Below are 14047 nucleotides of genomic sequence, written 5' to 3' on the forward strand. Positions count from 1 at the left end.
ATGGCAGGAGTTCCAGGGTGACGAGTGAAGCTCTGGAGGGGGAGCTGGTTGTGCTGCCTCAGGGCTGTGTGACCTCGGACAGACTCCTGAACCTCTCTGTGCCTTACACTTTGCGTTTCTACCAGGATTGTATAGAGAAAGGCTTCACCCAGTGGGTATGCGCTCCACTAACATTATCAGAGCACCAGCTATGTAGCAGGCACCTGTGGACATGACAGTGGGCCAGAGCGTCCCAGCTTATATTCGGAGGTTGAGGGTCAGTACAGTAAGCAACCACATGGAGCAGTTCCAAGGGGAGCTGAGGCAGCTGGGGTGCAATGGTAATGGGGCTGCAGGACAGCAGGACAGGCTGAGCTACCCTGGCCAGGGGTCAGGAGTTAGTCAGTGGAAGAGTGTGCTGGAGCGTGCTAAAGGCCTCCTTTTGTTCTATTTTTTTTAGAGAGAAGGCCTCACTCTGTTGCACAGGCTGGACTGCAGTGGCCAAATTATAGCTCACTGTAAACTCGGACAGCCAGACTCAAACAATTTTCCTGCCTCAGCCTCCTGAGTGGCTGGGACTACACGAGCACCACACAGTTCAGCTAATTTTTGTATTTGTTGTAAGGATGGGGTCTTGCTATGTTGTCCAGGATGGTGTCGAATTCCTAGCTTCAAAAGATCCTCCTGCTTTGGACTCCCAAAGTGTGGAAACAGACTTTTAGCACCTGCTACCCTGATGACGGCCATGTGGGCGATTTTCTCTCAGGGGCCACACTAAAGGAAAAGCTAATTGCCCAAAACCCCAATCAAGAAGGTAACTCTCTCACAAATGTCCACCTGACTCCACCGGCCGGAAGGCAACGTGAACCACCTGTTGGTAAAAACGAAGGGAGGGAGCGGAGAAGGAAGAATGCGAAATCGGGTCTTGACTGTGAACCTGTGGATGCCAGTGTCCCCAGAGAAGACAGCGGAAACTCACAGGTGGAAAGTGAGCCGGGGCACTCTGGAGTACTGTGTGTGGACAGGCTAAGCGTGAACCACCCAAGCCTTCCTTCTCACCTCCAGACCCGCTCAACTCTGTCTTCCTAAACCTAACACCGAACAGCGTTCCTGGCGTGGCAGGCCACCAGAAGGAAACACAGTAATAACAGCTACGCTGGCTGGGAGCTTTTCATGAGCCCAGCACTATGCTAGCTGTCTCACACACTTGACTCATCGTTTATCACCCAGCTCTAAGGCAGGTTCTTTTCATCCTCATTTGACAGATGAGGAAAACTGAGGCCCGGAGAGCTAACATGACATAGCACAGGAAGGGAGAGAAGGGCACTGAACCCACAGATTTATCACCAGAACTGACTCTTCACCATGACTTGACCTGGCCTGGACTTCAGAGCTGCCTGGACATTCCCACGGTATCCTCAGACAGGCAGGTCTGAAACGCGTTCCTTAGCAGTAATCCACAGAGGGCCTTCGTGATGATCATGACAGTGACAGACAAGCTTCCATAAACGTGTCCCTCCTCTGGTCAGCCTGTCTACCCACCCTCTCCCTGAGCCTTTCACCGCCTTGGCAGGGAGGCAGGGGAGGCAGACACACTCTTCATTTCCATCCTGCAGACGAGCAAACTAAGCCTGGCCAATGGCCCCTACACCCTGGCTCCAAACTTCCTGATTCTTCCACTGGTTTGCAGGCAGAACTGGCTATACAATTTGCAGGGCCTGGTGCAAAATAAAAATCCAGGACCCCTCGTTCAAACATTACTAAGAATTTCAAGAAGGTGACAGCAGTGCATTTAACCAAGTGTGAGGCCGACCCTGTTTGCAGAGCCTCCTTCCTGGAAGATGCAGGCTACCGCCTGCCGGAACCCAGGTGGCTCAAACCAGGCAGCCCCATGGATGATGACAGAAATGGGCAAGCCAGGGTCCATCTAGGAATAGCACCGTTACTGCCTGTACCCTAGTTTCCTCATCTAGAAGGTAGGTTTAACAGTCCTACCATGTTGGGCTGCTGTGTGGACAGACTGATACAGAGACTGCCTGGGAAGTGGTTCGCCCCGCGTCCCATGCCTCCTGAATGCCTGTATCAGCCAGCTCTGTTTTTAACACCACTTCCGGCTTTTGAAATGGGGGCGGAAACAAGACCCTCTCCACCAAACGCGTGCGCTCTGCACACAGGTGCTGTGTGTCAGCAGGAGAGCCCCAAGTGTAGGCTTCATTTGCATGTACACACTTAGGCCCAATCCAGGCCCTGACCTGCCTCTCTGCCCCGGGGCACTTCCCGGAGGAGACAAGGAAAGAGAAAAATAAACAACATGGCAAAACACACGTGCAACACACCTACTCCAGAGCAAACCCAGACAGGGTGGGGGTGGGGGTGGGGTAGTGGGAAGCCCAGTCTCCACCTCCTTCCTTCCTTCTTTTAGATCCATACTGACCTAAGACTCTGGGCACCGGCCGGGTGAGCTGACCACCGGCCATTTCTATCCTTGCTCGAGTGGTGGGGTGAGAAGTTTGTGTGTACCTGCATACTTGCACAGTCTGGGGCACCGCCATTTGTGTGTCTTCCACATTTCCTTTTGGGGGGTAGAGGGGGGCTGGCTCAGCCTGTCCCTCAAGGTCCTTCCTGACTCTCTGCCCCAGAACACAGATGAATGGGGCAGGAAGAGAGGATTACAGGATTACAGCCTTCCTTTGCAAAAACAAAACAAAACAAAACAAAACAGGAAAACGCTGCCCAGGACCTTCAAGGCTTCAGCACTGCCGTTGTGGACCTGGGTTCTGTCTATAAAGTCAGATTCAAACCCTGGGTTCAAATCCTGGCTCCACTGGTTTGGTGCTGTTGAACACCACAGTCAACATTTATTAACTACCTGCTACCCTGCCAGGGGCTGGATTAAGTGCCTCATCTGCACAATCTCATTTAATCCTTATAGTCCTTGAGGCTGCTGAGCAGGGTGGCGGCCTGAGGCATCTGATGACCCAGTGGGTGGAATTTGGGCTCCGGAGCTGGCTTCTTCACTGAGAAGCGGACATGAAACTGCTTTACCGGGCCATGGTGATGAATGGGCCCCTAGAAACATGAGGCACCGCGGCACACAGGGCCGGGGACATGAGAAAGAAATCAGCACTCACACATATTACCACAGCATCAGCACAAATTACAGTGCATGTTATCACCAGTGTTACTACCACCAGTTTATGCCAGGGGAAACTGAGGTCCCAAAAGAGAGCCACAGAGAGGATGAGAATCGTTGTCCACGAATCCACTGCCGTGCCTCTCTCTGAGTTTCCAAAAACATAATCTTTGAGTTGCCCCAGACAGCAATCGCACAGAAACACGGAAATGCAGTGCCTCTTGATGCCTGTCTGGTTTAATCCAGGGCTGGTTAGTTAAGGGGCTGGAGTGCGGTGCACTGAGGACCCAGTGGAAGGCTGGTGGCCTCCGGGAAGGGCCCCAGGCACTGCTCCTTCCGGCTAGGAGGGCGCCTCCTCTCCCCTCCAGCAGGCAGGGTAGCTTGAGGCCCTGCCTGGAGAATGATCTCGGGAGCCCTGCGCTCTCACCTGCACACCTGTCCCACTGGCTGTCACTGTCGGTTTCCTCTCTGGTCCCCTACAGAGAGACCTAAATCTCTCCTGAAACAGCTACATGCCTCGTGGCTAGCACAGTGCCTGGTACAAATGACACACTCGCTGTCATTTGGTTCCCACTGGAATGATCTGGAGGAAGACAGCTCCTTTTAGACCCAAAAGAACAGGCAGCAGAGAGGAGTGGCTCCAAGCTGGGGCTCTGGGTTAGGCTGACTTAGATCCAAATCCCCACTCAGCAGGGTGGTCTCAGGCAGGACACTTCGTCTCCCTAGTTTCCGTCTCCAGTTTCTGTCCAGGTGCAAAAGGGATGACCATCCCTCACAGGGCTGCTGTGCGGCTTAAAGGAGGTGATTCTGCATGGGAAGGCATTCAAGCTCAGAGCTCAGTACGCAGCAAGCGTGTAATAAAAGGGAGTTGTGATTTTTACTACACCTGGTAGGATAAACCCATAGAACCTGCCTGGCCAAATGGACCATCCTGGTTCCCCGAAACCCTGAAACCTCCCCCTGGCTAACGACCTTTACCGGCCAGTGGCTTTGTCTGAAATCCTGTCTGGGGCTTCCCTGGACAATCTCGGAGAAGTCCCTGAGAAGGCTCACAGCGACCCCTGCTGTCTGCAATGAAGAACTGCCTTACGTCCCCGGTCGGAGTGAACAACAATAGCAGGTACGGCCCCTCCAAGAAGGGCTTACGTTTCCAGGGGTTTAAGAAAACTCTCATCAGAACAATGCCAAGGAGAAGAGTCACCACATGTAATTATGTTCAGCGGACACTAATTCCCTGTCTTCTAAAAATAAATATAATACGTGAGATCAAACAAAGTGCTCTCTCTTCCCTTGAGGTCTTTTGTTTCCCCGGATAAGTGTCATCCTAAATATACTGCAGAACCAAGTGAAACTGTCATTTCGGCAGGATATTATTTCCTGATCAACATGTGCTCTTCTTAGCAAGCCTGTTTTAATCTGGCAGTTCTTAAATTGGACTCCTTTTAAAAAGCAGAGTATGTTAAAGTAAGCAGACACACCGAGAGGCTAAGGATATATACCTTCCTGGAGGGATGACTGATCAACCGAGGTTTGGGGAAATGGGAAACATCCCCCAGGTCATGACCCCATCTTGCCAGGCTGTTCCTGCCGTGCAGGATACCCGGGGATCATATAGCTAAGATCCTGTTTCCCAGATACAGGCAGGATTGGTCTCTGCTTCAGATCCCAGCTCACCACACACCACATCTGTTTATGAACTGAATACTATTGTATGATTTAGAAAAAACAGGGGAAAAAGAGGACAAAGATTTCTAAAGTTCCCCAGGTGACTTCTTATGCTTCAAACTACAGAGTGAAAGCAAAGAAGGTAGATGCCACACAAAGATAATTCTTTTTCATCTCCAAAACACAAGGCTTATTTTGTATCCACAGATTACCTTGCAAGATGCTAACTGGCAACTCTAACAGAGGCTTCACTCTCGGATCCTTGTGCAAGCATAGAATGAATGAACGAGACCTAGTTTGTAGAATTCTAAATGTTCACCCACACGCAGGCCACGGTGCTGCAGGTCCCCCGAGCAGTCCTGGATCCCACCCAAGCCTCAACAATGTGTTTGGGTGAAGCTGACTTCATCTGCCATTACATTCTGAGAGCTAGATGGTCTCTCTACTACCCTGCCCGTGCCTGGGGAGGGCCTTGGCTTCAAGCAGTCCCTTCTTAGGCCCTGATATAAGGACATTTCTTTCATTCAGGGCTTGGTGCTGGGTGATGCCTACCTAATCTGAAAAAGCCAAACATTGCAACACGTCAGCATAGGGATCACCAACTAGCGGCCCTGGGGCAGGCCAGACTTTGTCTTGGTTTTAAAAAGTGAATTAGTTGCTGATGAATTCCCCTTAAGAATCCACATGGCTAGTTTCTTTCAAAACATGGGAACTGGTCTTATGAAGCCTGAGTTCCTGTGTGGCATCCCAGCTGGATGGCCAGAGAGAGGCCCTCCTGCTGCTCAGTCCCCACCCAGTCTGCTGCCGTTACCGGCTGGGTACCGTGACAGCTGTGTTTCCCACGCCTGTGCAAGCAGGTGCTGACGGACTGCTTTACGTGTGCAGGTAATTCACCTTCGTTTCCGTAGAGCCATTTAGGCCACTGGTCCCCAACCCCGGCTGGACATTAGGATCCCCTGGGGAGCTTTCAGCACAACACCGATGTCTGGACCCCACTGTTGAAAAATGGAATCCAACCCTCTGGGGATGCAGCCTTGGCAAAGGTGTGTTTTAGCCATCGCCAGGTGGCTGGAATGTGTGGCTAAGGTGGAAAACTAGCACCTTAAACCAAAGGGGTGGCCTGGATGAAATTTCAAGCAGATCATGGGCAGGGCTGGATTTTAGCCACTGGGGCCCCTGCCCCTCTTGCACCTTGTGGATGGGGACAGGGAAGCCTGCCTGCCCTTTCTCCATCTGCCTTGGAGAGGGGAAACCTGGCTGTTTTGACTTTTTTCCTGCACAATGCTCTGGGGAGCCACAACTGAGATTAAGGGAGATAAATCAAAAGCAGCCAAAAGATGACCTTTGAAAGACCACTGAGCCGGCCTGCAGCGGAACCATCCAGGACCCAAAGGCTACCTTCCCCGAGACTCGGGCAGGCTCCCCGCCCACACACCAGTCCCCTGGACTAAACAAGCGCTTCTCACCTGAAGAGCTCTCGGATCTCCCGGCTGTGGGCCTGGAAGGGGATGTTCCGCACCAGGATCTTGGAAGTGGTCTGCGTTCTGGGAACTTGTTTCTTCCGAGCCGATGTCACGGCTGGCCTGGAGGGTGAGGGCAGAGGGTTCGAGTTATTCGGGGCTTCAGCAGCTCCTGCCCAACACTGACTTCACCACGCCTCCATCAGAATATTCAGGTGATGGATTCAAGGAGGGTGCGTGGGGTGGGGGACCAACCTGAAAGGAGAGGAAGGTGACAGGACCCAAAATAGCTGCAGACGTCAGGGGGACACATCCATGCCTGGGTGGCTGTTGCCCTTCATTTGAGAGACTCTGGGGCCACCAGGGACTTAAGGAGCCCCGCTAAGGGTGGGGCTGGTTTCTCACCAAACCCAATCTCTATTGTGTCTTTCTCTCCAGTTGCAAAGAAAGGCCCTGGTTGGTTTCCAAAGGTCTTGTTTGTGACACTTCATCAATAACCCGAGGAGGAACATGCGGGGGCCTAACCATGAAGATGGACCAGGGGGCGAGCGAGGACACTCTCAGCCCACGTTCAAGGTCATCCCCAATGCAGTGCTACCTGACCTGTCCCCCTGCTCTCCCAGGGAAACCTCCCACTCCACCAAAACAGGGTAGGGAAGTGAGAAAGGCTGGGAGTTAACAAGCTGGGTGTGAATGCCAAATCGGATACTTAGGATCTCTATGATCTTGGGCAAGTAACATGGCCACTCTGGGCCTCAGTTTCCTCCATTGTAGAATGGGTGTAATGATAGGCCAACCCAATTTGATTGTCTGAAGATTTAATAAGCAGACTCAGTACTGGACCCAGCATGTGGTAAACATTCAATAAATGGCAGCTGTTATGATAATAACCACGTTAGGACTCACCTCCTTCAGGCCTGCTCCATGTCACCTCCTCACAGGCCTTCTCTGTCTTCATTAAAACGGCAACCCCCTCACCCACACCCCCACCAGCTTCATTTCTCTTCCTGGCACTGACCCTTGTGCTAGTACATTACAAATTTAATCATGTTCCTTGGCTGCCACACCTGGAAGGGAGGGGACTAGCCTGAACCCTCGGCAAGGAAGGGGACAGCTACCCAGCACAGCTCTTTTTTTTGTCTTGTCATTCTGGGGGCTATGCTGTCTCATACAGTGGCCACCAGCCACATGTGGCTAGTTAAATCTAAATTAAAACAAAGCAAAACTAGGCCAGGCATGGTGGCTTACACCTGTAATCCCAACACTTTGGGAGGCTTAGGTGGATCACCTGAGGTCAGGAGTTCAAGATCATCCTGGCCAACATAGTGAAACCCTATCTCTACTAAAAATACAAAAATTAGCCAGGTGTGGTGGCAGGCACCTGTAATCCCAGTTACACGGGAGGCTGAGGCACAAGAATTGCTCGAACCCAGGAGGCGGAGGTTGCAGTGAGCAAAGATCACACCATTGCAGTCCAGCCTGGGTGACAGGGTGAGACTCCGTCTCAAAAAAATAGAAGCAGCAAAACTACAAATTCACTTCCTCAGTTGCTGGGGTATCAGGCTCCAAGATGGTCCGATGATCCCTGGCTCTTGGTGTTCATACCCCGTGTAATCCCTTCCCACGCTCTACCAGGGCCAGCCTGGGTGACCAGCAGGACACAGCAGAGGGAGGGCGTGTGAATTCTCAGACTAGGTTGCAGAAGACATTGTGGCCTCCTCCTTTCCCATTCTTGGATCACTCACTCTGGTGAGACCCGCTGCCATGCCATGAGGACACTCAAACAGTCCCAGAAAGAGATCCCCAAGGTGAGGAACTGAGGCCCCTGCCAGCAGCCATGTGAGTGTGTCATCTTCACGACAGATCCACAAGCCCCAGCTGAGCCTTCAGATGACTGCAGCCCTAGCTGACATCCTGACTGTAACCTCATGTGAGACCCTGAGGCAGAATTCCCAGCTAAGCTGCTCCTGAATTCCTGACCCATGAAACTATGAGACAACGTTTTGTTTTCAGCCTATAAGTTCTGGGATACTTTGTGATGCAGCAATAGACAGTGAAAACAGTTGCACTTGCCACATCTCAAGAGCTAAATAGCCACTTGTGGCAATTGGCTACCATGTTGCACAGAAGAGATGTGGAACATTTCCATTGCTGCAGAAGCTTCTATGGAACAGCACTGCCTGCCCTAGGGTGTAAACTCCCAAGGAAACGCCATCCCCAGTGCCTAGGAGGAGGATATGGTACACAGTGGGCTTGCTGTAATTTTTTCTTGAGTAAAACAAAGGGTTCCATGAACACTGGCTAGGAAGTGAGATCCTGCAAGGCTGAATTCAGGCAGGCTCTCTGGAGATAGGGTACTGGACAGAAACCGCCGGCTCAGTGCTCATGGGCACTGCAAGTGCTAGATGCTTCACACACAACCTCTAGTTAGCATGTTTCACTTCAGAGGCAAAGTCACCCATGCAAGGTCACAGAGCTCCTGGATTAGAAACTACAGGTGTGGGGCTCAAAGCCTGACCTCTTTCTGTTATACTGGCAGCTCAGGAGGGCCCCTGTACCAAGCCTTCTTCCCTCCAAGGATGCTTAACATAGCACAGACCACAATGGGTGAAGAACACCAGAGCTGGCCCAAGCTGGTTTCACAGGAAGCATTAACAACAAAGAAAAAAGGAAAAAGAAAGGTCAATTCGCTGGCAGCTAATTTGCCGGATGACCACAACAAATGACCAACTTGCTGAAAACTACCGAATAAATATCTGAAACCAGTTCTAGGGCTGTTAGAGGCAGTCATTTTATCACCCAAGGCAAGTAGATGATAATGACAATAATGGCTTACGCTGGGCACCTGTTATGTGCCGGACACTGTTGGAGGCACGTCGGGTGTAATAGCTCATTTAGATATACAAGCAAGTAGAAATGGAGGAGCAAAGCTAAATCTCCAAATAATCCCCTACTTCAGTATACTGGTCATTGGGCAAATTGGTCTGCCTCCATCTCTAACACCTACAGAATCTCTCTAACATTAATTGGAGGCCATCGTAGGCACTGTCATTCAGCTCTAAGAAAGCATGTTCCATAAAGAGGAACATCTAGATTTTACAGCTTCTTCTGGTTCATCCACAGCACCAGCAACCTCCAGCTCTTCCTTGGTTTATTTATCCCAAGATGAGTGTTGTTTGCCTGTTTCTCCTGCACTTGTTCCTTTTCTTATTAAAAAAAACCCCGTGCATTAAACATTCACCCAAAGGACTAACACTGTTATAGTTCACTGGGAAAACAGGGGTCGGAGTTGGTAAATGCTAACTTAATTAGGTATCTTAATTAGGAAGAGTCCTAAATGGTAAAGGGATGGGTGGAAAGGACATTTAAGGGTGAGAGACAGCCTCCAGGGCGGCCGGCAGCAAGAACAGGAAACCCCAGCTCACAGGAAAGGGAACTGAGGACACTGAAGACTCACTTAGTGGCTCGTTCCGAGATCCTCACTTCCAGCTTGTGGCCGTCCACGATGTGACCCTAAGAGAGAAGACAACATGGCTCATCTCTCTGTCCCTAGAAATCCTCACCTGAATCCTTGCCCTTCACCAGAGCAGAGCCCTGGCTCGCAGATGGCAGACTCTGTTCCCCAGCGAGCAGGGCTCGCTGGCCTCGAGGACAGAGGATGGCCTTTCCCTGAAATGGCTCACACCGAGCCCAGGCAGCAGCTGGTGGTCAGAGACTCAGCCCTTGGATGCTCTCTTAAGTCACAGGTAGGCCTTGACCTAGATGTCATTCAAGGGACACGGAATTTTCCATTGTTTATAAGCATGTTCAGGCAAAGTAAGGCCCATAGGTCTGGCTTGCAGAGAGAGTTGGGTTTAGTTTGTATGTTCCTGAAAAATATTCTAAATCATAGTGGAGTTGCATCTAAAGCTAGGTACTAACATTGGTCCCTCAAGGCGGAACTGGTGTATTAGCAAAATTACCCTTGAAAATCCCTTAAATCTCCCATAAAATACAGCATGCAGAGCTTCGTAGGAACAATTCTTGGAGGCAATATTCACATATGCATGCACACAATGATGTCCAGAACATAATACAGTACACGTGCAAAGTAAAATTTCATAGAATCTTACATCACGTGAAAGAGAAATATGGACCACTGAACCTGCAGAGCCGATTTTAAGTTAAATGAGTACACAGCCCCTGACCAGGAAGAGCCTAGGATGTGGGGCATTATGAAGGGAGCAGAGGACACCTTCTCAAGCTACTAACACCTACTGAATCCCCTTCACATTAGCTGAAGGCCGTCCTAGGCACCATCATCCAACTCTAAGACACTACATCCCATAAAGGAACACAGGCAAGGCCACAGAGCTTCTGGATTAGAACTTAGGCCGGGCGCGGTGGCTCACGCCTGTAATCCCAGCACTTTGGGAGGCCAAGGCGGGCGGATCACGAGGTCAGGAGATCGAGACCATTCTGGCTAACGCGGTGAAACCCCGTCTCTACTAAAAATACAAACAAATTAGCCAGGCATGGTGGCAGGTGCCTGTAGTCCCAGCTAGTCAGGAGGCTGAGGCAGGAGAATGGTGTGAACCCAGGAGGCAGAGCTTATAATGAGCCGAGATCGCGCCACTGCACTCCAGCATGGGCAACAGAGCAAGACTCCATCTCAAAAAAAAAAAAAAAGGAACTTATAGGTGGTGCAAAATTTGCCCTGGGGTTTGGTGCCAATCCCAGGCTGTCTCGTTCCCCCAGCTCCCCTCCTGCTAGAGGGTCCCGATCTGTCCTTGTACTTAGGATCTAGCAGGAAGGCATATCTCCCTTCTCTGTCTGAACAGGATGTTGAGTCTTTGTCCAAACAGTTTTCGGTTCAGCCCTGTTTTCCCCACCTTCTCCCACCCTGGCCAAGGCTGGATGACTCAAGGGTCTCCTACCTGCCCCCTGCCCCCAGCCACCGTCCCCTCTCCACACCAGCAGCTGCAGAGGCTGGAGCAGAAGCCAGTGTGCTCACGGCCCTCTAATGGTCTCCTACTGCCTTTAGGCTGAGCAGTAAAATGGCCTAGAAGATCCTGCCCTGCACACCTCTCTCCTCATCCTGCACCCTGAACCGCCACCCCACGTCGCCCCTGCCACAGTGGCCTCTTTGCTTTTCAAATGTACTAAGCTCATTCCCACCTTACAGCCCCTGCCTCAGACCCTCTGCACATGGTCCTTCCTCCCAAACTACCTCCGTCCCAGATCTCTGTGCAGCTGACTTCTGACGAAGTAGGTGTGGCCTCAACTGTCACCTCCTTAGAGAGGCCTTCCCTGACCACACAGCCTAAGTGCCCCACCTCCACCCCCAACTTGCAGCTTTGTCTTCATAACCTGGTCCTGCATGTTTATTCAGAGGTCCATGGCCTGTCTACCCCACCAGAAAGAGGGGTCCACATCAGCAACCTCTCCCAGGCCTTGCACCACTCCTGGCACATGTCAGGCCCTTGATAATAGTGCTATGGATCCAATGAACGAACTATGGTGACTGTGGAGTGTTGGGAAAGGTTCTTAATTTTTTCTTGGGCCACAGTCCCCTAGAGATCTGGTGAAAGCAATGGGCCAGGTCAAGTGTAGACTTCACACACATTCCCACTCAATTTCAGAGGGCTGACAGGACCTCCTACTACCCGCCAAGCGCCTCCGCGGCCCTCAGCCGAGAATCCTTACTTTACCTGGAGCTGCTTGAGAGCTTTCTGGGCTTGCTCCGGCTTCCTGTATTCCACAAATCCAAACCCCATGGAAAGCAGTGCTCCTAAGAGAGAGAGAGAGGTGGAAATCACACCTGTGGGTGAAGCGGAAGCACAAGGCCAAGTGCAAGGGCTGTGATGGGCCCCCAGACCTGCGCTGTATTTTCTCTTATTTTCATACCCCCTTCATTCCCCAAAAATCTCGGCTCCTGGCTTGCTGTTTATTACTAGTCATCTTGACGAAATCAGTCAATGCAGTTAACATGGCTGCCACCTGAGGCCCATTTGACTATTAATTAACAGATGACTGACATGATAATTAACTTCATAATAGGATTCTGCTTTGGGAGGGAGACTGAACCAAGAGAGATGACCATCATGAAGGCAAGTGGCAAAACTTCTACCTGGGCAGTCCTCTGCCTCCACACGTAATGCCCAAAATGAACATGTGCGTGAGAGTCAAATGCACCAAAGGCTTGCTCTTCACAAACAATATTTCTCACCAGCCAATCCCATTCAGTTCTTGGGTTTCAGATATAAAGTTTGGATCATGTGGGCGACTGCATTATTCAAACTTCTCTGGTTCCTTACTTCTAGGATGCAAGTAGCAAGAGTTCAGATAGCAAAGAATACTGCAAAAATTTCATCAGAAACTTCTGCTTCGTCACTATGTATGACTGGGGAGGGAGGAGTGCTTTTATAGGGCACTAAAAAACATTAAGATCCCTAATTACATCTTGCCCTCTTGACATTAGATTCGATGTCCCCCCACCTTCCACTCACACCCCAGCATCTTATACATATTTGTTAGGTTTATTCTTTATTGTGAATTCAAAGATTCACTTCAGTCTGATGGGTTCAAATGAGGCTCGAGGCTCTCTACCTTTGGCTCACTTTGCAGTTTCTATCTTTACCTTTACCGTGCTCTTTGTGAGACCTATGCTCCTGCCTTTCCATTGACAGCAGGTGTTCAAAATAAGAGCCAAGTGCATTAAGGAATTCCATTAATTGCCCATACATGGCTCAGACAGAACTGACAGCCAGTGCCACCCCACGGCGACTTTAAATGTTCGTTCTTCAAGCAGATACTCCTCGAAAGCTCTCTTTTGGAGGCTGAGGCTGCAGGTGGTGGGCTGGCATGTCTGTGTACCTATGAGATTTTAAAAGCGCAGTGACTGTGTGAAAGGCAACTGTGAGAAGGTCAAGTTCATCTCTGAGTTACTGACACTATGCAGATCCACTCTCCGCCACCGTGTCTATGGGAAGCTGACCTCTATAGACAGCTCTACCTGGGCTCCCCAGGTTCCTGGCTTCCTGTTGGCATCAGCCAACAAGAGGCTCTGATCTGGGATTGGGGGGTGGGGGGATGGAGGAGAGAGAGGCTGGAGTACTGGATCCTTCCTCATGTCCCCATCTGCCTCCTTGCTTTGGGTGGCTCTGCAGTGGCCATGTCCAATCCACGGCCACCACTCCTGCAGGTTATCTCGTGGCTCCAACTCTCAGCTAAGCTCTGGTCACACACTTTCCTCTAATGTCCCTCCAGGCAAGGCAGGGGAAAAGGCATTCTTCCTACAGAACCCACTCCCTGGACATCCCTGTGGGCTCCCTTAGCCCAGCCACACCTTGGCCCCTTCCTTACAGACATCTCTGCTCCAACCCCAGCTGAGAGTGCTTTCTGTCTCCTGCTGCAACCCTGACTGACGCACATTGTCTAGACTTTCCCCAAACTGTGACGGACGGGCCCCAGAGAACAGGGCTCTCAAATACAGGCCCTTGAAAAAGAGAGTGTATGTTTTAAGAGCTGCTTATGACATGGAAAGATCAGATAACCACTTCTAAAACATGCTGAAGAGCACTCCCCAGGGGGACAAGGCTGGCCCCACAGAGCATCTGACTGGGCACAGTGACAGGCAGGCACAGCCACCTCCACCTGCTAGCCTGGGTGTGCCTCCGTCTGGGTGTACCCTCATCCTGGACTTCAGCAACAACTTTTTTTTTTTTCCTGAAATCCTCACAACTGGTCCTTCTCATCATTAACTTGGTACTTAGCTGCCTTTCCTTGCATCCAAAACTATATATGAAGACTCTGGAGAACAGGGATGTTA

At 50.9% G+C, this 14047-nt stretch overlaps 1 protein-coding gene across 1 annotated transcript in view; it reads right to left on the bottom strand.

Moving 5' to 3' along the window:
- RBM19 (RNA binding motif protein 19) overlaps positions 1-14047 on the bottom strand; it is a 368604-nt gene that overhangs the window by 83843 nt on the left and 270714 nt on the right. Inside the window, exons 20-22 of the mRNA XM_050749675.1 lie at positions 11928-12007; positions 9695-9750; positions 6244-6360 (exon numbers count right to left, since the gene is read on the bottom strand). Of these exons, the coding sequence (XP_050605632.1) occupies positions 6244-6360; positions 9695-9750; positions 11928-12007 (253 nt within the window). The remainder of the gene's footprint in view (positions 1-6243; positions 6361-9694; positions 9751-11927; positions 12008-14047) is intronic.

This window comes from Macaca thibetana, chromosome 11, assembly GCF_024542745.1.
Source record: "Macaca thibetana thibetana isolate TM-01 chromosome 11, ASM2454274v1, whole genome shotgun sequence".
In the NCBI taxonomy this organism is placed as follows: domain Eukaryota; kingdom Metazoa; phylum Chordata; class Mammalia; order Primates; family Cercopithecidae; genus Macaca; species Macaca thibetana.